Here is a 25191-nt window from a genome sequence, read left to right on the forward strand (position 1 = left end):
CTAAATAAAATACAAAATAGGGCTGGGGATGTGACTCAGTGGTGGAGTGCCCTTGAGTTCAATCCCCAGTACCCAGTACAAACAAAAAAAGAATCCATTTTCTGTCACTTATCCATAGAAAATCTCCAAGTAGCTAGCTCCCTATCACCCTTAATTCTTTGAGATATGGATTATCCCTGACTGTAATATGAATTGAGATTCAGATTCATCAGTGACTGACTGTCTCTCTCACTGTATTTCTGTTTTTGAGAGAAAGTTCACATTATTTCCCATTCAAGTATTCTCACTTGGATAAGACTGCAGGTTTCTGGGGTACATGTGTTTAATGTTGTCTTTTAAATTTTTCATGTCATTGCACAATCATTTTTTTCCTTTAATTTTATTACTAGGATACTGAAGTTAACTCAGAATGTGCTCTAGTGACTGTGTTTATAAAGACTTGGTAGATGCATTAATTTACCCAATGGCTTGTTAGGGAGAGCAGGTGATACTATATATCAGAGATAAATTGAATTAGTAATAATACTGCTTATTTTAATCATTCATTCTGTAAGTTATACTTTCAGGCCTAGTCAGTGATTTTTTTTGTTATTGTTTTTTGTTTGTTTTTTAATTTAACTAAGGTTGCTTAATTCAATGGTTTTGTTTTCTTCTCAGATGTTTCAGCAGTATCCAAGGATGGCATATCCTCCTCTTCATGGTCCCATGAGGTTCCCACCTTCTTTATCTGAAACAAACAAGTAAGGCTATTAAACGAAGTTTACAAGGAATATGTATGTGTGGTTTGTGTGTATTTTTTCCTGTAAAGATTTTTTTGAATTTGAAACAATTTTGTGATGTTTTTTCCCCCTGTTCCCAAAGTACAAATTGCCACTAAAACACAATTGACTTGCTCTTATAAAATACTTTATTCTTGGGCTGGGGATGTGGCTCAAGTGGTAGCGCGCTCGCCTGGCATGCGTGCGGCCCGGGTTGGATCCTCAGCACCACATACCAACAAAGATGTTGTGTCTGCCGAGAACTGAAAAATAAATATTAAAAATTCTCTCTCCTCTCTCACTCTCTCTTTAAAAAAAAAAAAATATTTAAAAAAAAAACTTTATTCTTTAAAAATTTGATTGAGCTGAGTGTGGCAACTCAAATGAGTTGCATGCCTATAACCCCAGCAACTCAGGGAAGCTAAGACAGGACATTTGCAATATAAGGTCCTGTCTCAAAACAAAAATGAAAAAGGGCTGGAGATGTGGTTCAGTGGTTAAGAGCCCCTGGGTTCAGTACCTAGTGCAACTCCCCCCTTTAATTGATATAAAATTCTGGTAATAGGAAAGCATGGTCCTAAAATTGATGATACTTTTTTCTCTCCTTTTTCTTTTCATGATGTAAATCACTCTCCATTTCTGTTTCCTTTTCGCTGAATGATACTTGAACATCCTTTTGAGTGATGGTTTTTCTATGTTATATATTTTGAAATTTGTTTTCATCATATTTTAGTATATTCATTTTATTTTAAATATTTAAGAATGTTTAAGAACCATTTTAGCTATCATGTAAGAATTGTGTGTTTAAATACATTCCTGTGTTGATGGATCACTGTTAATTTCTTCATACTCATATCATTGCCAAATATTTTGTATGTCTTTTTTTAAAAAAAATAATAAATTAGTTTTATTTATTTATTTTTATGTGGTGCTGAGGATCGAACCCACTGCCTCACAAGTGCCAGGCAAGCCCTCTACCACTGAACCACAATCCTAACCCCCATTTTGTATGTCTTGATGTTGAAAGCATTTTGAATTGAAATGACCTAAATGCAATCTTTTCACATTCTGCCAATTTAGTCTCATTAAAACTTTCATCTTTTCCTTTTGTAACATCCTTTTCACTAGAGGCCTTCGGGGAAGAGGTCCTCCTCCTTCATGGGCCTCTGAGCCTGAGCGCCCATCCATCCTCAGTGCATCTGAACTGAAGGAGCTTGATAAATTTGATAACCTCGATGCTGAAGCTGATGAAGGTTGGGCAGGTAAGAGGCAAGATTGCTTAAACACTTTACTTTTTATATGCTTTTAAAGCATTCTTTCTGAGTTTTCCTTAATATGACAGGTGCTCAGATGGAAGTAGATTATACCGAACAGTTGAATTTCAGTGATGATGATGAGCAAGGAAGTAGTAGTCCTAAAGAGAATAGCAGGTAAGTTGTTGGTGTATCTTTTACTACTAATAATATGAGTTTGTTGAAAGAATATTGGCTATTTATGAGTAGAAGTCTCATTCATAGACATTCATTTCTTGTCTATAGAATTTCTTCATTGTCCTTCAAGGGGTTTTACTGAATTAGGGTGATTAATGAGTCAAATTAACACAGTCCAGCTAATCAAGGAGTTAAGGTTTGATATTTCTCAAGGGATAACATTTAAAATAAAGGGATGTTTAGATGCTTAACATCTAATGGGGAGTAACTTTGAGAGTCAGTATTAGTATGTACCATTTTAAAATGTTGCTTGCTTGACCCACTCTGTGTTTACAAAAATGGAAAACATTCTTTTGGTTACTACAGCAGTTTCAATTCCTTGATTTTTTTAAACTTGGCAAGCACGAGGGTCGTCAGAGTAGGAGCTTTCATATCTTCTAAAATAAAGGGGCATCAGAGTCAGGAATGTATGAGTAATATAAGTTTTTAATACATAGGAATTTGCATGCAATTTTTGGTATAGTTTCTCAGCCATAGCATTGTGATATACTGTAGTTTCATTATCATTTATAAGATGCTTGTGATTTGAAATATTGAAGGTATTATAGCTTGGTTCATCTTTTTTCATTTAATTAGAATACAGTTACATAGTATTTCCAGAAATACTTAGTTGAGTTCAGATAAACATTTTAGGATTGAGGAGATTCAAAATGATGGGTTTATATTCCTTTTGTCCGGTCCAAGTGTCCAGATTTGCAACTACTGTGTTGAACTTTGTGCTTCATGATGATAAATCTGGATAATCACAGTCCCCAGCCCATAAAATGTATATTTATCTCCTTTTTGGGTATGTTGCCCATCCTGAAACTGTTCAGAAGTCATTTTTTTAATATACTGAAAATATATTTACTTATGGCAAAATCTATCCACTTTGTTATTTCCTCTGCATTCTGACTCTTCAGTGAGGATCAAGGTTCCAAAACCTCTGAAAGCACTGAAAACCGAAAAGAAGCCGATGAAGTTTGCAACACTAAATCATCGTCTCAGACATCTGCTCAGCCACCAGTAGCAAAAGGTCCCTATGGGAAAGGACCTCCATTTAATCAGGTTTGTTGGGCTCCACGAGTCTTTGCCAGTACTGATACTTTGTGGATTAATTTTATAGAGTTGGAAGGGAACTGTATTTTTTAAAGTAGCTCTAAACCCCATCGTAGTTTTTACTGCATATTAACAAGTATTATCAGTATAGTAGCTAAAATTATCATACAACAACTGACATTTTGCCATTTTTTTCCCCTTTGCAATTGGTCAGTATGTCAAAATGGAGAGATATTGCTGTTTTTCCAAAGTAAAGGCAACATTTTGAAGCGATTTATCATTTACTGAAAACTCTAAATCTTAGCCCTTATGTATGAAATACAACACCATCTTTTTAGGGAATCACAAATAGTATGGAAAGCTAAGAAACCTGAGTCATTTTGAATATTGTAAAGGAAGAAATGTATATGGGCAACAGGTACACTTGCTATCACTTTTGAGATGGTAAAGGGTAGCTAGAGCTGAATTATACCCTGGGAGAACAGGGGTACATACCTTCAGAGCATCCACTTAACTCTTAACTAAGGAATCATAATATAGTCAACATATATTTGTTGTGCTCATACAAAACACAGAAGAACATGTTCCTTTAGGGAACTCAAAAGAGATGGCTGATAGCCTCTTTTTGAAAAAAAGAAGCTAAATACTTATGAACCACTCATTAGGGCTAGGGATGTAGCTCAGTGGTAGAGCTCTTAACCTAGCATGAACTAGTTTCATCCCGAGAACCTCAAAAACAACAGAGGAACCACTTATGAAGTCTTGTATGTAATAAAAGGGAGTTTGGAATTTATTTTAAAGGCATTTTAGTGAGCCATCAATGAATAAATTAATTTCCCTGAAAAGGAATGATTTTTCAAATAATTTTTTTCATGGTATATAATTTTTTTCATGTGATGTTGGATTTAGTTGGCTTGACTTTATTGAGGACGTTTGCATATCTGTTTACCAGGGATAGTGGTGGGTTTTTTTTGTTTTTTGTTTTAGTTCTTTTTAGATGTACATGATAATAGTGTATTTTGATTAGTTAGATGTGTATGGAATATAACCCATTCCAATTAGGATCCCATTCTTGTAGCTGTACATAATGTGGAGTTGCACAGGTTATGTATTCATATATGACCCAAACGAAGGTTATGTCCAATTTATTCTGTTGTCTTTCCTTTTCCCAACCCTGCTCCCTTCCCTTCATTCCCCTTTATCTAATCCAGTGATTTTATATTCTTCCCCTTCCTACTCTGCCTTGTTATGGGATAGCATCCATATATCACAACATTTGGCGTTTCGTTTTTGGGGACTGGCTTATTTCACTTAGCATGATAGCCTCCAGTTCCATCTATTTACCAGCAAATGACATAATTTCATTTTTCTTTATGGCTGAGTAATATTCCATTGTGTATATGTACCACATTTGCTTTCTCCATTCATCTGTTGAAGGGCACTTAGGTTGGTTCTATAGCTTGACTGTTGTGAATTTTCAATTTTTTTTTTTTAAGAGAGAGAATTTTAGTATTTATTTTTTTTTTTAGTTTTCAGCGGACACAACATCTTTGTATGTGGTGCTGAGGATCGAACCCAGGCCACATGCATGCCAGGCAAGCGTGCTACCGCTTGAGCCACATCCCCAGCCCCAAATTTTCAAATATTTATTCATTCATTCATTAGTATTAGGGTTTGAAGCCACGGGTGCTTTAACACTGAGATACATCCCAGGCCTTTTATTTTTTTGTTTTAAGAAAACATCTCTTTAGGTTTTTTAGAGTCCTGGTAAGTTGCTGAGCCTGTCCTGGAATTTGTGATCCTTTTGCTTCGGCCACCAAAGTTATTTGGGAATTTTTGGCATACACCACTGAGCCCAGCTCAAATAATATTTTAGTAGATATGTTGAATTCATTGGCATGATGGAGAATGATAATTTCTTCACAAAAGACTTAGGGAAGTTTGCCATTAGGAAAAAAAAAACCTATGAAAAGAACTGTGTTTATATAAATAAAATTTAATAGAGGTATACCTCTCCCTATCCAGGTGAGAATTGCTTCACTAAAATTCTGTACTTTCAAAGTGCATTTGAGATCTAGTCTTATTAAACTCTAGAACAATTCTACAGAAAGTAATATTATGATGAGTGATGGAAGTACTTTTATTAACAAGAGAAAAGGACAAATGGGCTTCTTATCTGATTACTTTTTAGTAATTCTTTCTTTGTTATAGGAACGTGGACCATCTTCACATCTGCCACCACCTCCAAAATTGCTTGCACAACAGGTAAGTTTTTAAGTATATTCAAGCGCCCCATATACTCTACCTTTCTTCTTATTACCCTTGCTAGTAAAGACAATCCTTTAACTTTTTCCCTGGATTCCAATCTGTGTCATTTCGTGATGTTCTTGTGAAATCTTTCAAGAAAACCAGACATACCCTCGTTTACCATGACTTCAGATCTTGCCCTTCCATCCCTCTATAGTGTCTACCCTGCTTCACTGTTCTTCCTCATAGCAAAATTCTTTTAATGAGTTATGTACACATTTTTTCTGCTCATTTATTAACCCTCTCCAGGTAACCTTCGATCTTCCACTATACTTTTGAAATTATTACTGCCAAAGTCAGTGACAACTTTGATCTTGACAAATCCAGTTATCTTGTCTTCATTGTATTTAATAGCATTGTTGATGTAATTTATTTCTCCAGACTTAAAACATTTCTTTTAAAAACTTGGTCTGTGACTCACAATATTTTGTGTGATTCATCATTTGCTCGGGCTGAAACCTGGAAGTAGTCTTAGCTTTTCCTTCTTTATTATTCATCATTCAGCTTTAGCTGTCAACAAATTCTATCACCTCTACCTTCAAAATGTATTCATATACTGACTACTTGCTACTACTCATCTGAACCATTGATATAGGGTTTTTTGTTTGCTTGTGGTACTAGGAAGTGACTTAAGGCGCACTTTACCGATGAGCCACGTCCCCAGCCCTTTTCTTTAGAGAAGGGTCTCACTGAGTTGTTTTTGCCGGTGCTGGCTTTTGCTGAGGCTGGCTTTGAACTCTCTATCTCCCTGCATCTGCCTCCCAAGCCCCTGGGATTATAGGTGTTCCTCACCACACTAACTTGAAATAGGTTCTTAACAGATCTTGCTTTCCTCTTAGGCTGCCTGCTCACCTGCTACTCAAATCACAAATTCTATAGTTGCTCTAATATTTTTCAAACTCTACATCAATCATTCCTTGCTCGGATCTTTACCATTATCTTTCAGTGCCTGTCTACTTTTCATCTGCTATTCTCCATGGCTCATCACAGAAACTTTATTTTTATTGTTTTTTATTTCAGCCTCAAGACTTTTTACCTTGTCTTTCTTGTAACTTGAAGCTCTTTTCCTGAGATCATATTATGATCATAGTTACCACCACAGGTCTTCCCTGGCCGCCCTACTATGCTATCTGCATCTACCATTTCTGCCAGCCCCCGTCCTCTTAACTACTAAAAACTCACTATATATAACATTTCTCTATACATAGAAGCCAAAATTAAAACACATGGAAGAAGCTGTTGAAGAAACTTTCTGAACTTGAGTCTAAACAATTTCTTGAATAAGACCCAAAAGTCATGAATTGTAAAAGTAAGAGAAATTGGTCAGTTGGACTTTGAAAAATATTTTCTAAAAATGCAAAGATAAATTAGGAATCTAGGAAGATTCCTAGTACATCTGACAGAGGACTTACACTGGTCTATATATAAACAAAACCTTACAGCTTAATAAGAAGACAAATAGCCCACCAAATTGATTTCGAACTTTCTCTTCATAAAAGACAATACAGGAATGGCCAGTAAACACATGGGAAGTCAGTGGGGAATTGCAGAGTCAAACTATGTGATTTGCTACACACCTATGCTTGCCGAATATGGCAAGGATGTGGAGCAGCTGGCACTCTTACACATTGCAGGTGAAACTGTAAAACTTTATAACCACTTTGTAAAACACTTTTGCACTTACTTGTAAAATGTAGCATTTACATATGACATGTGAGTTTTACTCCTAGCTATTTATTTAAGAGAAATAATGTTTACACAAGACTCATGCATGAATATTCATAGTCTTTTAATCATAGTTAAAAATCTAGAAGCAGTCCACATGTCCTCCATAGATGAAATGGAGCAAACCGCTACTACACCAGATAACCTCAGAACCATTACTCTGAGCAAAAGAAGTGACACACAAAAGATACTATGCCTTCATCCATTTATATGAAATTATAGGATAGGCAAAACTACTCAAGGTTAGGGTTAAGGGTTCTTGGCATCACAGGAAGGGGTAAAGTAGTAATTAAAAATGTATGTCTCAGTCACACATGTAATTAAACATTTGTCCAAACTGGTCAAACCACACTAAAATATGTGTATCACATTTTATACAAATTATACTTCAATGAAATCTGCATTAATTTCTTTCTTTGTGTTTCAGCCTATTTTGTGCCTTTTTCATCCTGCTTGTTTTTGCATAGTTGTTGGCAGTCATTTTAAACTTCATCACTGTTGTTTTGTAACACAGTAATGAAGATGAAGACATTGAAACTTGAATCTCTTAGTGATCCTCTCTCTCTCCACTTCGGATTCTAAGTATCCTTCTCTGGTCTCTACCCAGGCTGATTCTCGGAATTTCTTCTCCTTTTGGGTATCATTGGCAGCACTGTCTCCCTCTACGCTATTTGTCGTCTTTATTTTGTTATTTGGCCCTTTGGTTCTTTCTGTTGTCCTTTAATCTTAACATGTTTCAAATGCGCCATTTTGGATATTTTGGAACTTTGGCATTTCTTCTCTGACAGGTGCTGCTAAAGGACTCAATCTAAATTCTTTTTTCCCTACATTTAGATATTGAGATTCAGTGTTGTACTTTTAATTTCACTCAAATACCAAGTGAGCAGTAATGTCTGGCACAATAAAGAGCTATACTGCCAATATTGAATGGCCTATTTAATTATTCTTGTCTTAATTGAGCAAGTTATAAAGATTAATGTTTTTTTTTTTCCTGTTATTTTCATGGGGTATTCCCCCCTACTTCCCCATCCCTCTGGTGCCCAGTGTTGGTCAGAAATAGAGTTCTCACACTCTGATAATGTTTCAGCATCCTCCACCTCCAGATCGACAGGCAGTTCCTGGAAGACCAAGCCCTTTTCCCCCCAAGCAGCAAGTCCCTGATGAGGATGAAATATGGAAGCAAAGGCGAAGACAACAGTCTGAAATCTCTGCAGCAGTAGAAAGAGCGCGTAAGCGGCGTGAAGAGGAAGAGCGAAGAATGGAGGAACAGCGCAAGGCAGCCTGTGCGGAGAAGTTGAAACGCCTGGATGAGAAGCTTGGCATTGTGGAGAAACAGCCGGCTCCAGAGGAAATCAGGGAAAGAGAGAGAGAGAAAGAACGGGAGCGGGAGAAAGAACTTGAAAAAGAACAAGAACAAGAGCGAGTGAAGGAAAGGGATAAAGAAAAGGAGAGGCAGCAGGAGAAGGAGAAAGAGCTGGAGAAGGAGCTAGAGAAACAGAGAGAAATGGAGAAGGAAAGAAAGCAGGAAAAAGAAAAAGAATTAGAACGACAGAGGGAAAAGGAAAAAGAACTACAAAAGTTAAAAGAACAGGAAAGAGAATGTGAGTCAAAGAAAGAAAGGGAGAAAGTGGAGGAAAAATCAGAACCCACGGAACCTATTTTAGAGCCTGTGGCAGAAAAACAAGAAAGTGAAAACTGCTGTCATAAAGGTATGAGAGGCTTATCCCTTCTTCTATAAACTTGACCAAGTTTCCTAGTAGTTATACAAGGTGGGTACTCATGTGTTTTTAATGTAAAAAAAAAATCAAAATAAAAGTGATTGTTTTATGATAGCATTTGCAGGACAGAATATAGCCTAGAGTTATGCTTTCATCTCAAAGTGTTTCTTAAAGTTACTACACAAACCTCAGTTCTACTGTGTCTGCAGATATTTATTGGCTTCATAACCATATACACTGATTTCTCCCCCCCCCCTAGTTTTTCTCCAAGACATTTATCTAAACAAAATGTCATTTGCTCATTTACATTTATACTTTTGAAGGTAAACTGTAGTAGACCTTAATGTGAATGTTGTCATAATTACATGACTGTAGACTTTTTGATTCTTTTCTAAACTGGTCTACAGACTAGTTAATTCAAATATAGTGTAAAACCTTGGCTAATTTGTAGTAAAGTTTATTTCTAAATGAACAGCTCAAATTCAGATAGAAATAGTTTTATTTCATTAGGTATTCTGATGTGGAACAACTATAAGTTTTCAAAAACCACAAATTTTCTTTCTTTTCTGGTAGACACTGTTTCTTAAACTAATAAAGTTTTTTTGTTTGTTTTTGTTTTGACATATCAAAAGACTAAGAAGGGGAGAGCCTGTACCTCAGTGGTAGAGTGCTTGCCTAGCATGCAAAAGGCCCTGGGTTCCATCCCTAGCACTGAAAAGACAAAACAGAAAACTGAAAAGAATATTCTCTCTCTCTCTCTCTCTCTCTCTCTCTCTCTAAGATAAGGCCACATTGATTATTTTTTCTGTTTTGAGACTGTATTATTGATACTAGTCTTCTATTACATATCAAAAGCTCTTAAGATTGCTCACAACACCAAAAAATGCAAAATAAGTTTTCTCGAATCAGAATTGAATAGTATTGTCATATGCTAATATTGATCAAGTGCAATCAGTACTTTGTGTTAGAGATAATACTAAGAGATAACCTTAGGAAATCTGACTAATAAAAATGTAAATTAGAAACAAGGAAATACATGTTTTAGTTCTAGTGCTGCCACGGAATACATGTTGACTCTGGTTAGTTAATTTAACATTTATTTATGTATATACATCACTCACTTTCTTTCTAATAATCTGTATTTTTGGTACTTTATTTTTAGCTAGGTTTTATCATTAAGAGGTACCCATTTAATAAGTAACTTGCCTATGTGTCTCTTCTCTAAAACTTTATTTTTTCTTTCACAACACTCTCAATGTTTAATGTAGTACAGACAAGAAATATGTTTTGTGATTCTTTATAGCATGCTTTTACATTAATAAACTAAATTTCCTTTTAAAATTTATTTTTATTCATCTGAGAATTTTTTAACAAACACCATTTTATAATTTTAACAGATAACATAATCAAGAATGAACATGACTGATTTTCCTTGTGATGAAAACTTTTTGTGTATGCCGGTGACCCTCCCTTTAGTATAACACACTTGACAGACACCTTTTATTTTCAGAATGATATATGTTTGAATGTCCTCATATTTAAACTCTAGTGGTTTTTTTTATATAGATAATAGTCACTTGGTCTTATAAGTAAATAAACTAATTTCTTTTCATGTATGTATAGGCCATTTGTTTCTTATACAGGTCCTAGTGAGTAGGGGCATTAAGTGTTGTATTGAAGTATAATGAAAATAGGGGAATAGAATTTTATCACAGAATCAAATAGAGATTTTTGTGTGATGAAGCATTTGAGTCTGTGATCTCTGCTAAGCTTCCAGCCAGGTGTGGTGACACACACCTGTAATCCTAAGAACTTGGGTGGCCCAGGCATTAGGATCTCAAGTTCGAGGCCAATGTCAGCAACTTATTGAGACCTTGACTTAATAAATAAAATGGGCTGGGGATGTAACTCAGTGGTATAGTGCTTCTGGGTTCGTTTCTCAGTACCCAAGAAAAACCGAACCCAGCTTTATGGAAATCTAAGGTTTTAGACAATCTGTTACCTTGTTTATGGTATGGTTTTATACTATTAAAATACAAAACAGTGTTTTGCAGTATTGAAGAAGTTTTCTTTCCCCCTTTAAATTTTACAGTCTCAAATCTAATAATTTCATTTTATAATCTCAAATCTAATAATTTTATTACGTTATGGAAGTTGTGCTTAAAAACATCTTTGACTTTCTTTTTGGGCAGAGGAGGAGCCAGTTTTCACTAGACAAGACAGCAATCGAAGTGAAAAGGAGACCACACAAGTGCTCCATGAAGCAGAACCAGAATCAGGATCTCAACCTCGACCTGCTGTATTATCTGGCTATTTCAAGCAATTTCAGAAATCATTACCACCACGATTCCAGCGGCAGCAGGTAATGGTAAAACCATTTCATTATGTTTGTGTGATCAAAGATTTTTGTTCAGTGGACTAGAAATTAATTTGACATAAAGCTTAAAATACAGCACAAAAAAAGAATGGAATTCAGTGATACTCTACCACTGAGCTACATCCTCAAGCCCATCCACCTACTTTTTTTTTTAAAGACAGTCTCCCCAAGTTTCCCAGGCCGAGTTAAAACTTGTGATCCTCCTACCTCTACTTCACAGTTTGCTGGGATTATAGGTGTGCACTACCATGCCTAGCAAAATTGATTTTTCTTTCTTTCTTTTTTTTTTTTTTTAATTTTAAGGTGTAGATGGACACAGTACCTTTATATTTGTATTTGGTGCTGTGAATCAAACCCAGTGCCTCACAGGTGTACAGCAACTGCACGACTACTGAGCTACAGTACCCAGCCCCAATTTCTTCTTAATGAGGGTTTATTGATGCTAGTTTGACCTTGACCTGTGTTGTTTCATTATATACATGGCCTCATTTGCAGATACTGTCTTCCATTTCCAAGAAATGGATTATACAGTAGAATGAGTGAATGATTAGTTGCTTAAGTCAAGTGTAGTGCAAAATCATTTGTTTTTTTCTTGCCAACTCACATGGTTAAATGTTTCTTCCCTCAAAGATTAAAAAGCAAGCCTTATTTTCTGATAGAGTTGACTCTAGCATTTATCATGTGCAGTCACAGCCTCAACCTGTGGGACCTTGATTTTTCAGGAACAGATGAAACAACAGCAATGGCAGCAGCAGCAGCAACAAGGTGTACTTGCACAAACTGTTCCTTCACAACCATCTAGCAGTACTGTCCCTCCTCCACCACACAGGCCTCTTTACCAGCCCATGCAGCCTCACCCTCAACATTTGGCTTCTATGGGTTTTGATCCACGGTGGCTCATGATGCAGTCCTACATGGATCCTCGAATGATGTCAGGAAGACCTACTATGGAAATTCCACCCATTCATCCTGGTAACATTTTCTTATGGCTCACTTGCAATTTCCCAGAGCTGACGTTGTTTTGGTGTGTTCCCTCGCCCCCCTTTTTATTTTAGTCTATTCCTTGAGAGTTGTATCCTAGTACTTAGTCGACACTCTACATTGTAATCATGAAATTGTAGCTTTCTTTCAGCACAGAGTAGCTAAATACCAGGCACTTGCATCAAGACCAAAATAGCAGGTTTTTTCCTCTTTTGTGAATATCATTTAAATTTTTGGAGATGGAACGTATTTACTCCTATTAATATCTATTATCGGTTATGTTGTTTGTATTCTGTCAAGTACTTCAACATTTGAATTTTGTCTGTAGGGATACATAAACCAGCATTTTAATTTTCTGCATAATTTGCCACCCTAACACTTGAATTTACTTATAGATTTACCAAAAACCAAATAAATTGGCAGTCTTTTCTGCAGCCCATTATAATAAGTCCAGATAATCCATTATCAAAATGTATTGTGGAAAATTTGGGGATGATAAAATAACCAGGACCTCATCTTGATATTAAAGTTTAAGCAGCAATATATTAAAGTAGGTTAATGGAAGTTGGTATAGGAAATGTTTTTCTTAGAAATTTGTCACTGTTGGTGTGATTCTCATGATTTTTGTGTTAATGTTCTTTGAATCAGTGTTTGATGCCTGTTTTTTATTGGTATAATACTCTTTTGCTTTAAAATATGCTGCTGTTGGGGGTTTTGCTCCCTTAATTTTTAATGAAATCTGTTGCAACAACAATAATGAAATATCATTTACAGAACAGCTTTTATACAGTTTCCTTCAATTTTTTTTTAATTACAGTAATATAGTTTTTTTATTTCTAATTATTTAGAAAAATATATAAGTGTAGAGAATGCCAAATGATAATTAGTAGTCTATTTTGATTTTGTTTCTTGCACTTCTCTAATTGAAATTTTATCTTTTTCTAATCCTTTGTTACAGGAATGATTCCCCCTAAACCACTAATGAGAAGAGACCAGATGGAAGGGTCACCAAACAGTTCTGAGTCATTCGAGCACATAGCTCGATCTGCAAGAGATCATGCTATTTCTCTTCCCGAGCCTCGTGTGATGTGGGGGTCTGATCCCTATCCTCACGCAGAGCATCAGCAGGCAGCTACTCCCAAGGCAGCTGAAGAATCTGAGGGTATTAGGTAATAAATTGTTAAAATTATTAATAGACCAAATGGAGTGACATGATAGAAAATTGTTCGGTGTCTTGAAGATCATAAATATTTCCTTTTATAGCATGCTTCATTTCATTTTTGGACACAATTTCTTTTTAATGGCATCTCTGTATGGAGAATGGCATTTTTTAAAACTTGTTCTGGAAACTTCATTTGATGCTGAAACTTAAACATTACGTGTTAAAATTAGCAAATCTTTATTGACAGGTATAGAGAAATTTAAAAGTATCTACCATGCTTATGTCATCTGGCTAAAGTATTGAAGTAATTCTTCTAGTGAGAAATTGTAGACATTTGATTATCAGTATCTTGGAAAATTTCTAAGACCAAGCTAAGGAGAAATACTAATTTGTGAGGATTCTTTAAAGGGGCAGGCAATTGGTGGGGCCTCTAACAATTTTAACAATATAGTTAGAACTTCCACTCTTTTATGGAGCATATTTTTATGATAATGGTTTCTAATTATAATTGAAACCTATGGACTCACTCTGTTCTTTCATTCTAAGTAGAAATTATTAAACTTGATGCAATTGACACCAACATTGTCTAAACATTTGTTTTCCTTAGTTTTTATTATAGTTTTAAAAGCCCCACATAACATTAGATCTACCTACTTAAAATTTTTAAGTGTACAGTATAGTACTAGCCAGGTGTAGCGGCACGTGCCTCTCTAATTCCAGCTACTCAGGAAGCCGAGGCCCAAAGATTTGAAATTAGAATTCAGCCTGGGCACCTTAGCAGGATGCTATGTCAGTATTTTAAAAGGGTACTTGTAGCTCAATGATAGAGCACTTGCCTAGCATATGTGAAGTCCTGGATTCAATTCCCAGTAGTGGGTAGTAGGCCCACGATATTGTTACCTGTAAGCACAATCTTCTGCAGCAGAGCCTCAGTACTACTTCATTTTGTGTAACTGAAACTTTAATATTGAAGCATCCATTTTTTCCCATTTCTCCACTACCTTCAGCCCCTGGAAGCCACCATTCTGCTTTCTGACTTGATGAATCTGATTTCTTTAGATACCTCCTATAAGCAGAATCGTGGTATTTTTCCGAATGGCTCAAAGATTTATCCATGTTGTAGTGTATGGCTGTATTTCCCTTTTTATTTATGAATAACATTCACTATATGTCTGTACTACATTTTTTAATCCATTCAGCTGTGGATAGACATTTAAACTGTATCCCTGTCCTGGCTCTTGGGGATATGAATACATTGATTTTTATGTGGTGCTGAGGATTAAACCCAGGGCCTCACACATGCCAGGCAAGCGCTCTACCACTGAGCCACAACTCCATCCTGCACTGATCTTTTGGAGATTTTCTTATGATTCAGGTCCATAGTTGGTATTTTTAAATTGGGTTATTTTTGCCATACCATGTACATGTGGGAAAGATTGCTTTGTTGGTTACGCCTTTGAACTTTTATCATTATAGGCCTGAAAATGCATTGGAGCAGGAACAGATTACCACTGCTTATCCTGTAGAACACAGTCAGTTGGAAACTCATCCAGAAGCAGACTTTGTCAGAGAATCAAGTGAGACAGATGTACAGAAGTTTTTAAGCAGATCTGTGGAAGACATTAGACCTCACCATGCTGATAAAAATAATCAGTCTGCTTGTTTTGAAGGACCTGATCCAAAGACCTTGTCCGCTCCTCCAGAAGAGCGAATTTCAGCTCTAGAAAGTCAGCCTTCCCGGAAAAGAAGTGTTTCCCATGGATCTAATCATGCTCAAAAATCAGAAGAGCAAAGAAATGAGCCGTCTGGGAGCATTCCTAAAGTAACAAGTAGATGCATTGATTCGAAAGATCTAGCAGAAAGGCCAGAGGAGAAACCAAGAAAAGATGGCTTTCTACGTTCTTCTGAAGGACCAAAACCTGAAAAGGTTTATAAATCCAAATCAGAAACTCGTTGGGGCCCAAGACCAAGCTCCAACAGAAGGGAAGAAGGTAATGATAGACCTGTGAGAAGATCAGGTCCCATTAAAAAACCTGTACTTAGAGATATGAAAGAGGAACGGGAACAAAGGAAAGAGAAAGAAGGAGAAAAGGTCGAAAAGGTCATGGAGAAAGTTGTAAAACCTGAAAAGACGGAAAAGAAAGACCTTCTTCCTCCCCCACCACCATCTCCTGCACCAATTCAGACCCAGTCAGTTCCACCACCAGTGCAGCCAGAACCAGAGAAACTTCCTTCCACAGAAACTTCAGCTGTGACTCACAAGCCATCTCAAGATACTGAGAAGCCTGTGGAAACTGTAAGTAGTGTTCAGGTGGAGCCTGCAGTTAAAATTGTAAACCAGCAAACTGTTGCAGCACCAACAGTCAAAGAAGAAAAACAGCCTGAGAAAGTCATCAGCAAAGATGTTGGTATAGAGAGACCTCGACCAGATTCAAGACCAGCAGTTAAAAAAGAGTCAACTTTACCCCCCAGGACATACTGGAAAGAAGCTAGAGATAGAGACTGGTTTCCAGAACAAGGATACAGAGGCCGAGGCAGAGGTGAATATTATTCCAGGGGTCGAAGTTACAGAGGCTCTTATGGGGGGCGTGGCAGGGGTGGAAGAGGTCACACTCGTGATTATCCTCAGTATAGAGACAACAAGCCAAGAACAGAGCACGTGCCCTCAGGCCCTCCGAGACAACGAGAAGAAAGTGAGACAAGAAGTGAGAGTTCTGACTTTGAAGTCGTCCCCAAAAGAAGACGACAGCGGGGTTCAGAGACTGACACAGACAGTGAAGTTCATGAAAGTGCAAGTGACAAGGATAGTTTAAGCAAAGGCAAACTTCCCAAGAGAGAAGAACGGTCTGAAAACAAAAAACCCATAAAGCCCCAGTCTTCTTTCAAGTCTGAAAACCATGTCCGAATAGATAACCGGCCACTTGAAAAGCCTTATGTTAGGGATGATGATAAGTTGAAACCAGGCTTCCTTCCTAAAGGAGAGCCTACAAGACGAGGCAGAGGAGGGACTTTTAGGCGAGGTGGAAGGGATCCTGGAGGCCGTCCATCGCGTCCTTCTACCTTACGAAGACCAGCTTATCGGGACAATCAGTGGAACCCAAGGCAGACAGAAGCTCCTAAACCAGAAGATGGAGAGCCACCAAGAAGACATGAGCAGTTCATTCCTATACCAGCAGATAAACGGCCTCCAAAATTTGAACGGAAATTTGACCCAGCCAGAGAGCGGCCCCGGAGGCAGCGTCCTACCCGACCACCAAGGCAAGATAAGCCGCCTCGGTTTAGAAGGCTAAGAGAGAGGGAGGCTGCTTCAAAAACAAATGAGGTGCCTTTGCCCACAAATGGCACCATTAATAATCTGGCCCAAGAACCAGCCAGTACTGCTGGGGATATTCCTGGGAATAAGACACCAGATTTATCGAACCAGAACTCTTCAGATCAGGCAAATGAAGAGTGGGAAACAGCTTCTGAAAGCAGTGATTTCAATGAGAGGCGGGAGAGGGATGAAAAAAAAAATGCTGACTTGAATGCACAAGCAGTTGTAAAGACTGGTGAGAATACCTTGCCTCCAAAGAGGGAAATAGCGAAAAGAAGCTTCTCCAGTCAGAGGCCTGGCGTGGATCGCCAGAATAGACGTGGCAACAGTGGCCCACCCAAATCAGGAAGGAATTTCTCAGGTCCGAGGAATGAAAGAAGAAGTGGCCCACCATCAAAAAGTGGAAAAAGAGGGTGAGTACTTTGGTATAAATATGACTAAGAGAAGCTGACAGTAGAATACTTGGTTGAATGATGCAAGGAGCCAGTCTAGAATAGAAGATGAAGACATTATACTCTCCGTAATGAAGCTTGAGGAACAGGGTAATGCCTCTTAGAAAGCATCACATGCTATGTCCTCTTAGGAATGTGTAGCTTTAGAAAATTATATACCCAGGGAAGGACATATGCAGCATCTTCATTTGTTAAGTCTTTTTTTTTTTTTTTTTTTTTGGTGAGGTCATATGTACAGGTCTTGAATGTCAAATATGTTAAGTCATCTTAGTGCTGATGAGTAGCCTCCTTTATTAGTTTGTACTTGCAAAACTGGTGCTGCACAGGTGTCCTCTGAGACTTCAATTATGTAACTATATACTCTTGTCACCATACACCAGTTTCTCAAGAATCATATTGAAACTTAGGATAATTATATTCCCCTCTGAATTTGCAGAACTATTTGAATTTAGTTGATCCAGTCAGAGAAAGACCCAGAAAACAAATCTCTGCCTAACCACCAAGGCCACCTATAACATAAATGCCATTGAAACAGTCCTTTAAGTAAATATAATATATTAGTGTTGATTTTAGTGTCAGCATTATAAAGTAGCAATTAAGGTTCAGAATGCTTGGGTTCAAACCAAGGCTCTGTACTTCATAGTGGCTTCCTCACCAGTAAAATGGAGAAAAAGTGATTGTGTTCAATGTGTGATAATTACTGAGATAATATTTATAATGCACTTAACATTGTGTTGTAATCAACCATTATTATGGTGTTCCCCTATGTTAGACCAAGTTTCCAGAATTGGAGTCTGAGTTGATAAGAATTTATTTGGCAATATTGAATTCCTTATTTTCACACTTAACATTTCAGGTTACTATTCTCATCAGGGAAAATGCTTTTGCTTTCCAGATCATTTAGAAAAGATTCCAGGGAAATTATGTAGCCAGTTTTCTTTCCTGAGTGCCTGCTTAACTCATAATGTGAATATACCTTTTTAAGGCCAAGAGGTCAGATTAAAAATAAATAAATGCTGAACCAAATAATTCCGCAACTGCAGTATTTCAAATAATATGATTCAGGGGAAATCTTGATTTGATTTTTGTGCCTTGTAGAAGCAACAACTTTGAACCTGCAGAAATAGCAGTAACTGATTATAGGTAAAACAAATGTTTTACTAGAGTCCTGTTTGGAAGAAATGAATTCATTCTTAAGTGTTTGAGGTCATGTCAGGCACTTGGTAAGCTGTCATTTTGAGTAATACTTTAGGCTATTATGAAATCGAATTAATAAGACCATTTTCTATTGTTTTATTTTCTCTTGGAAATTTTTTAAAAACCTGTACATTGTTAAGAAAGCCAAACTAATAATACATTTGGCTTGTGAAGTGAACTATTTCCATGTTAAAGATTTTCTTTAATATGTTTACATTGATGTATAAATCTGATTAAAATGTATATGTATATCGTGCATTGTGTAGACATAGACTATTCCTTAAACTTTCACTTTTATGAGAATCCCACATTGGAAGAGAATCTGTTGTGAATACTTTGATCTAAATAACAGGAATTTTCTGCTGTAAATAATGCTTGCTAAGTAGCTCATTTATACTAGGATAGGCTTGAGCACAGTAAAAGCCTTCTGGGGATAATTAGAATTCTAGAATTAATTGCTGGGGGAAAACTTTAGTCTGCTTTGATTGGGAGGCTCAGTTTGGGTGAATTGCCCACTCAAGAGTCATGAAGACTTATTGGATTGGATTTAAATGAGTCTTATATCCCAGTGCTGTTGTATCTTAAACTTGATAAACTGTCAATAAGATTATTTTTCTTTTGTTGGGGGTTATGAAGGTAGTAATATTTCAAATTATTTTTGTAGGCCATTTGATGATCAGTCAGCAGGCATAGCTGGTGTTGACTCTGTCAGTGGAGGCTCTGCACACCACCAGGAGGGAGCACCTAATGGTACAGGACAAAAGAATTCCAAGGATTCTGCTGGGAAAAAACGAGAGGATGCAAAACCAGGTCCTAAGAAGCCCAAAGAGAAAGTAGATGCTTTGTCACAGTTTGATCTCAACAATTATGCAAGTATGTTCTGGACTTGTTTCATTTTGTGTGTTACATTTAAGTCAGTGCTATAAAGAAGTCATCAGAGAAGGAAAGACACATTTATGGTAGAGATAAGAGGCTGATTGTGAAATACTGATAAAATAAAATAACACCAACTTTTAGCCTAACCTTAAATGCTTGGTACAAATTTTGTTGAAGATAATCCATCATGGTTTTACTGTTGTTCCTAATAAAGGAGACAGTTGGTTAATACACCTCAGCTTGCCAAACAGTTACAAAGTGTTAAGCTTGCTTAGATGTGTGCAAGTTCTATTTCTTTAATAAACAAATAAAAGGGAAAAATGTTAATGAGTAATAACCTTGGCAAAGTTGTTTTCAGACTGGAGAAGTCAGGAATAAGTAATACTACAATGATGGCATTTCTGTGGAGAAATGCTTTAGTAGAGCTGTGAAGTGGTGAGTGGCCAGTGTGGGGGATGACATAACAAAAGAATTAGGATGAGGACTCTTTTAGTAGAATGATTTAAAATGTGAAAATGCACTGTTTGCCATTCATTCAGATGAAACTAAAGCTGAATATAAAAAACTGGGAGATTTACTTGGTTAAAACTAGGTAGTTGTAATGGGAAAGTTAGGTTAGGTAACATTATTCATCTAAGTCGGGGTTATTTATCTGTATAAAATCCCAATTGGGGCCCAGGTCTTGGACCTTATTTCTAGACCAGTGAGTATTAACATATACTCCCCAGACCATCAACATCTGTATGGAAAAGTAAACTGATCTTCATTTTATGTTTAAGGATTTCTAGTTAGATCATTTAGAGTAATGATTCTCAACATGAATGATTTTGCACCTCCGGGGATATTTTCTCAGTCTCTGGAGTTGTGAGGGTTTTTGTTTTGTTTTGTTTTGTTTGCAGTACTGGGAATTGAATCCAAGGGTGCTTTATCACTGAGCTACATCACTACTCCTCTATGTTGTTGTTGTTTTTTAATTTTGAGAAAGGGGTCTCACAAAATTGCCTTTAAATTTGAAATCCTCCTGCTTTAGCCTCCTGAACTGGTTTAATTCAGATATGTGCCGCCACACTCAGCTCTAGAGAAATTTTTAATTTTCCCACCTGGGGTGGAGTACTACTGAAATCTAATGAGTAGAGGCCAGAGATACTGCTAAACATCCTATAATGCACAGGACAGCCATCTTAATAGTGCTTAATTTATTAAAATTATATTTAAATGTTAAGACATCTTTAGATTGGCAGTGATTGAATAGCTTAAAGTGTTGCAAAGAACCAGACATGAACAACTATTGAAAATATCAGAAAGTATGCGCAAATGTACATAAAGGCCCAAATAACCTTTCAGAAGGTCTAAAGAAGCTTCTACTCAAGAAAGTTAAAATAGTAAGTTATGGCATAGCTGTGAGGAGAGGCTTGTTTCTCACACACACTGTAATTTATAGTCATCTCCCTTACCACTGGGGATATGTTCCAACACCCCTGTAGATGTCTGAAATTGTAGATAAAATTTAATGTATAAATTAGTAACAGGCTAACAAGTGACTGACTAATGGGCAGATAGCATGGGTGTACTGGACAAAGGAATGATTTATGCCCAGGCAGGATGGCACAAGACTCCATCACAGTATTCAGAGCAGCATACTCTTGACTTTTCTATTTAATATTTGTGGACTGTAGGTAACTGAAAACCTAGAGAGTAAAACTGTAGGTTTGTGAGGACAGGACCACTGTATGTGAAAAGTGAGGTGAATTTAGAATCATGAGGCCTCCTCACCTTGCTTGCACTGACATCCTTTAAAACAATTGACAAAAACCTTTCATTGAAATGAGCCCATGCTCTTTTTTTTTTTTTTCCCTTTTTTTTTTTTTTTTTTGGTGGTGGTGCTGGAGATTGAATCCAGGGCCATGTGTGTATGAAGTAAGCAGTCTGCCAACTGAGCTATGTCCCCACATGCTCCATTTTTACATTTATAAATTTCTTCAGTAAAAATGTCTTGGATAATTCAAATGAGTTGGGTTCTTTTCTTTCAAAAATCAAGTTCTTATCAGAAAAACAGTGACAATCATTTTGTAAAGAATAAAAACCAGTCTCAGTATTCCTTTTTCATTTTCTTTACATAAATGCCAGTTTTGGTCTCTTAAAAGAATTATCTGTGGATTGCCTGTGAACGCGTTCTTGAACATGTAGTTATAACTAAAAATCACATCACCTGAACTAATTTAATTTTATTTGAAATGCCATTTAATAGATTTAGATTTCTTGTACTCTTTAAAAAAATTTTTTTAATGGCCTAAATAATGGTTACTTGGACAATAAGTTGAAAATACATGAGATCATCAACTAGGTGATTTTGAAGTTTGTATGTACATTTCTGCTGCCTTATGTTCACATGGAACATTCATGTTAATTTCATTTGTTTTAACAACCACGTATTATAGATAAGGTTATCTGTGTGAAATAGGGGCATTAAGATTCCAAAGACCAGCTATAACAGTCACCTTACCTTCAGTAGATAATAGATCAGCTAGGTGTTCAGAGCTTCCTTCATCCTTTGAAAAAGGAAAGTAATAGCAATAACCACCTTTTAAAGAGTGGGGAAATGCAAATGAGGTAAATTACTGTTATTTTTTTAAAAACTGCACGCCTGAGGTCGAGAGGTAGGAGTTGTTAAGTCATAGGATAATCATGATTTTTTTTTAAGTCATTAGTGTTTATATGGCTTACAGAGAACAAAAATGCATGTCATTCAAAGAGTGCAGTTTGAGGAGTTTTATCTTTTAACCTTTCTTATGAAATCTTTTCAAATTTTATTAATGAAGGGCCATTTACTAGGATGGGGAATAGATTATCCTGTAAATTAAAAAAGCCAAATCTCTAGCTTTTCTTTCTCTACTGCCCTGCCCTTTGTTTTCATTACATCTCTTTTCACAACTACAGGTGTTGTTATAATTGATGATCATCCTGAAGTAACAGTAGTTGAAGACCCCCAGTCAAATTTGAATGATGATGGTTTTACTGAAGTGGTGTCCAAAAAACAACAAAAACGTTTACAGGACGAGGAACGCCGGAAAAAGGAAGAACAAGTCATACAGGTTGAAAACTCCCTTCAGTTTCTCACTATTTAAATTATTGTCTAAAGTATGTTAGCAAATCAAAGTTTCTATCTACTGGTAAAGTCAATTCTAAGTGTTGAGTGATTTCATCTTTACAACTTTCAACTCTCTTAACCAGAATTTAGGTAAATTTACAATATAATCATTGTATACCATCTTTAGTTAAATTCAACAGTGTATTTTATATGTTAGCATTAGTCATGTGATTTCCTTCATGATAGTTTTAAGTGATCATGGAAATCTAATGAACACAAATGCCTTGATCCAACAAACTATAGACTCTTGGCCTAGAAAAATTCCTATTATAACTAAATTAGTTTATTTAAATGCATAGGATGAAACAATTTAAATTATTGAGTTTAATTGAACCAACAGCCCTTGGAGCCAGATATTTTCAGTAGTCATTTATTCTTGTTGATTGAAGGCAAAGTAGTGTGTGTGCCCTCTGTGGTTACACTCCCAAAATCAATGTTTTTGTGACAAACACACTAGTTGAATGAAGTAGGTAAGTAGCCTTTCATCAGCTCAGGTTAGGTTTTGCTGCCAAATAGGCTTAATTTCAGAACTATGGAAAAAAAATTGTGGACCTATGTATCAAAAGTGTGTGAAGTTTGGCTTTTTTTCTGTATTTTCATGGCTTTTTATAATTTAAAATCTCTTTAGTAGCCTTGACATGCTTGCTCTGTGAGTACCTCTTTGGTGTAAAGTAAAAGACCTAAGTTATCAGTAGTTTATTTTGTTAAAAATTTAATGCATGAGCAGGGCACTATGGTGCACACCAATAATCCAAATGACTGAGGAGGATGATAGGGGAGGATCCGATTTCAGCCTCCTCAGCAGCTTAGCAAAACCCTGTCTCAAAAACGGGATTGCAATACAACTCAGTGATGAAGCACCCCTGGGTTCAATTCCCAGTACCATTAAAAAAAAAAAAAAAAAAGACAGTATACACAGTATATATTCGAACTATTACTTTCAGCTGTGTTTTAACAAAACAATTTCCATCATTTTTTTAAAGGTCTGGAACAAAAAGAATGCAAATGATAAAGGAAGAAGTCAAACTTCTAAGCTTCCTCCCAGGTTTGCCAAAAAACAGGCTACAGGGACCCAGCAGACAGCCTCAGCTCCGACCTCGACCTCAGCTCCAGTTCTAATACCACCCACGGTTCCAGTTCCAGCCTCAACTGCAACTCTAGTTCTCGCATCACCCACAGCTCTAGTTCCTGTCTCCACCCCAGCTCCAGTTCTGACCTCAGCTGCAGCTCCAGTTCTGACCTCAGTTTCAGCCCCAGTTCCAGCCTCCACTTCCACTGCAGTCACAGCTGCTGCTTCTTCCACTTCAACCTCAGCCCCCACTACAGCCCCCATCCTTGCCTCAGTGTCAGCCCCAGCGTCTGTCCCCATTCTGGCCTCTGCTTCAATTCCCATCCTTGCTTCAGCCCTAGCACCAGCTTCAGTTCCAGCTCCAGCCCCAGCTGTCACAGCCCCAACTGTACCAGCTGTCTCCACGCCAACTGCCTCAGTCTCATCCCCAGCAGCCCCAGTCCCACTTGTCCCAGCCTCAGCTGCAACTCCAAGCCCAGCTCCAGCCCCTACTACTCCAGCCCAGACTCAGGCACAGACCCACAAACCAGTGCAGAATCCACTACAGACTTCAACACAGCCTTCAAAACAGCCACCGCCTTCAATTAGGCTACCTTCAGCTCAGGCACCTAATGGCCCAGATTACATAGCCACAGGAAAATCCATCCAGACTCCACAGTCACATGGCACTCTTACAGCTGAATTATGGGATAACAAGGTGTCCTCCCCAGCTGTACTGAATGACATCTCTAAGAAATGTAAGTCGGCAACAGAGACATGAGGGGTGTGGTATGGCACAGGAATACAGAAGTTGGTTTTTCATTTTATTTATAAAATTAAGTTTTTTCTGATCTCACTCTTCATAGTAGAAAGCAGTAATAGTAGTTCTTAGCTTTTTTCCTTAAAAGTCCTTATTTCTAAAATAAGCATGATTAACAACTATAGTGTAACTTATGGACATAGTTTGTTGGTTTAAAAAAACACAACTTTGAGGGGGATTTGGGGGGGCAGGTAAGAATGTGTGACATGAGAAGTCATTGTTTTATTGTCTGGTTATCATTATGAGAAAGTTTAATGGACTAGAAATTATTAACTTATGCATTTTAAGACATTCCCTTGTCTTCTTTTTAGTGGGTCCCATTAGTCCGCCACAGCCACCTGCAGTCAGTGCATGGAATAAGCCCTTAACATCATTTGGATCAGCTACTTCATCAGAGGTAGGTATAGGCTTATTGGCATCGGTAGAGTTAGTGAGACAGTTTTTTTTTTTTTTTTAATTATTATTAAAATATTTAGTATGCCTGAGAATCACCAAGAAACCTATTAAAACAGATTGCTGAGTTCATGTCTATAGTTTCCGGTCCTTTAGGTCTGGGTTGAGACCTGAGTATGTTTCTAATAAATTCCAAAGTGATGTTTAATGCTACCAGACTTCTACATTTATAAGCTCCGTCTCACTCCTAGACATATAAAGATTAAGCATTTGTTTGCATTCTAGTCTCAAAAAAAGACTTTGTGTGACAAAACATATAAGTGCAATTACTGTTTTCTGGATTTTGTACCATGTTTCTAGCTTACAAGTTATTGTTTCAGCCATAATT

General features: G+C 37.0%; 1 protein-coding gene across 14 annotated transcripts in view; it reads left to right on the forward strand.

The window, feature by feature from the left end:
* The window catches only part of Prrc2c (proline rich coiled-coil 2C), a 79950-nt gene that overhangs the window by 30349 nt on the left and 24410 nt on the right, over nt 1-25191 (forward strand). For all 14 annotated transcript variants that reach the window (XM_021722663.3, XM_013356151.4, XM_013356149.4 and 11 more), the window contains 14 exons: nt 658-740; nt 1887-2020; nt 2101-2188; nt 3151-3295; nt 5498-5551; nt 8406-9027; nt 11229-11398; nt 12136-12385; nt 13353-13563; nt 15033-17282; nt 19183-19391; nt 22332-22486; nt 23526-24348; nt 24722-24807. In XM_021722663.3, the coding sequence (XP_021578338.2) occupies nt 658-740; nt 1887-2020; nt 2101-2188; nt 3151-3295; nt 5498-5551; nt 8406-9027; nt 11229-11398; nt 12136-12385; nt 13353-13563; nt 15033-17282; nt 19183-19391; nt 22332-22486; nt 23526-24348; nt 24722-24807 (5280 nt within the window). The remainder of the gene's footprint in view (nt 1-657; nt 741-1886; nt 2021-2100; nt 2189-3150; nt 3296-5497; nt 5552-8405; nt 9028-11228; nt 11399-12135; nt 12386-13352; nt 13564-15032; nt 17283-19182; nt 19392-22331; nt 22487-23525; nt 24349-24721; nt 24808-25191) is intronic.

Source organism: Ictidomys tridecemlineatus, chromosome 10 (assembly GCF_052094955.1).
Source record: "Ictidomys tridecemlineatus isolate mIctTri1 chromosome 10, mIctTri1.hap1, whole genome shotgun sequence".
Lineage (NCBI taxonomy): Eukaryota > Metazoa > Chordata > Mammalia > Rodentia > Sciuridae > Ictidomys > Ictidomys tridecemlineatus.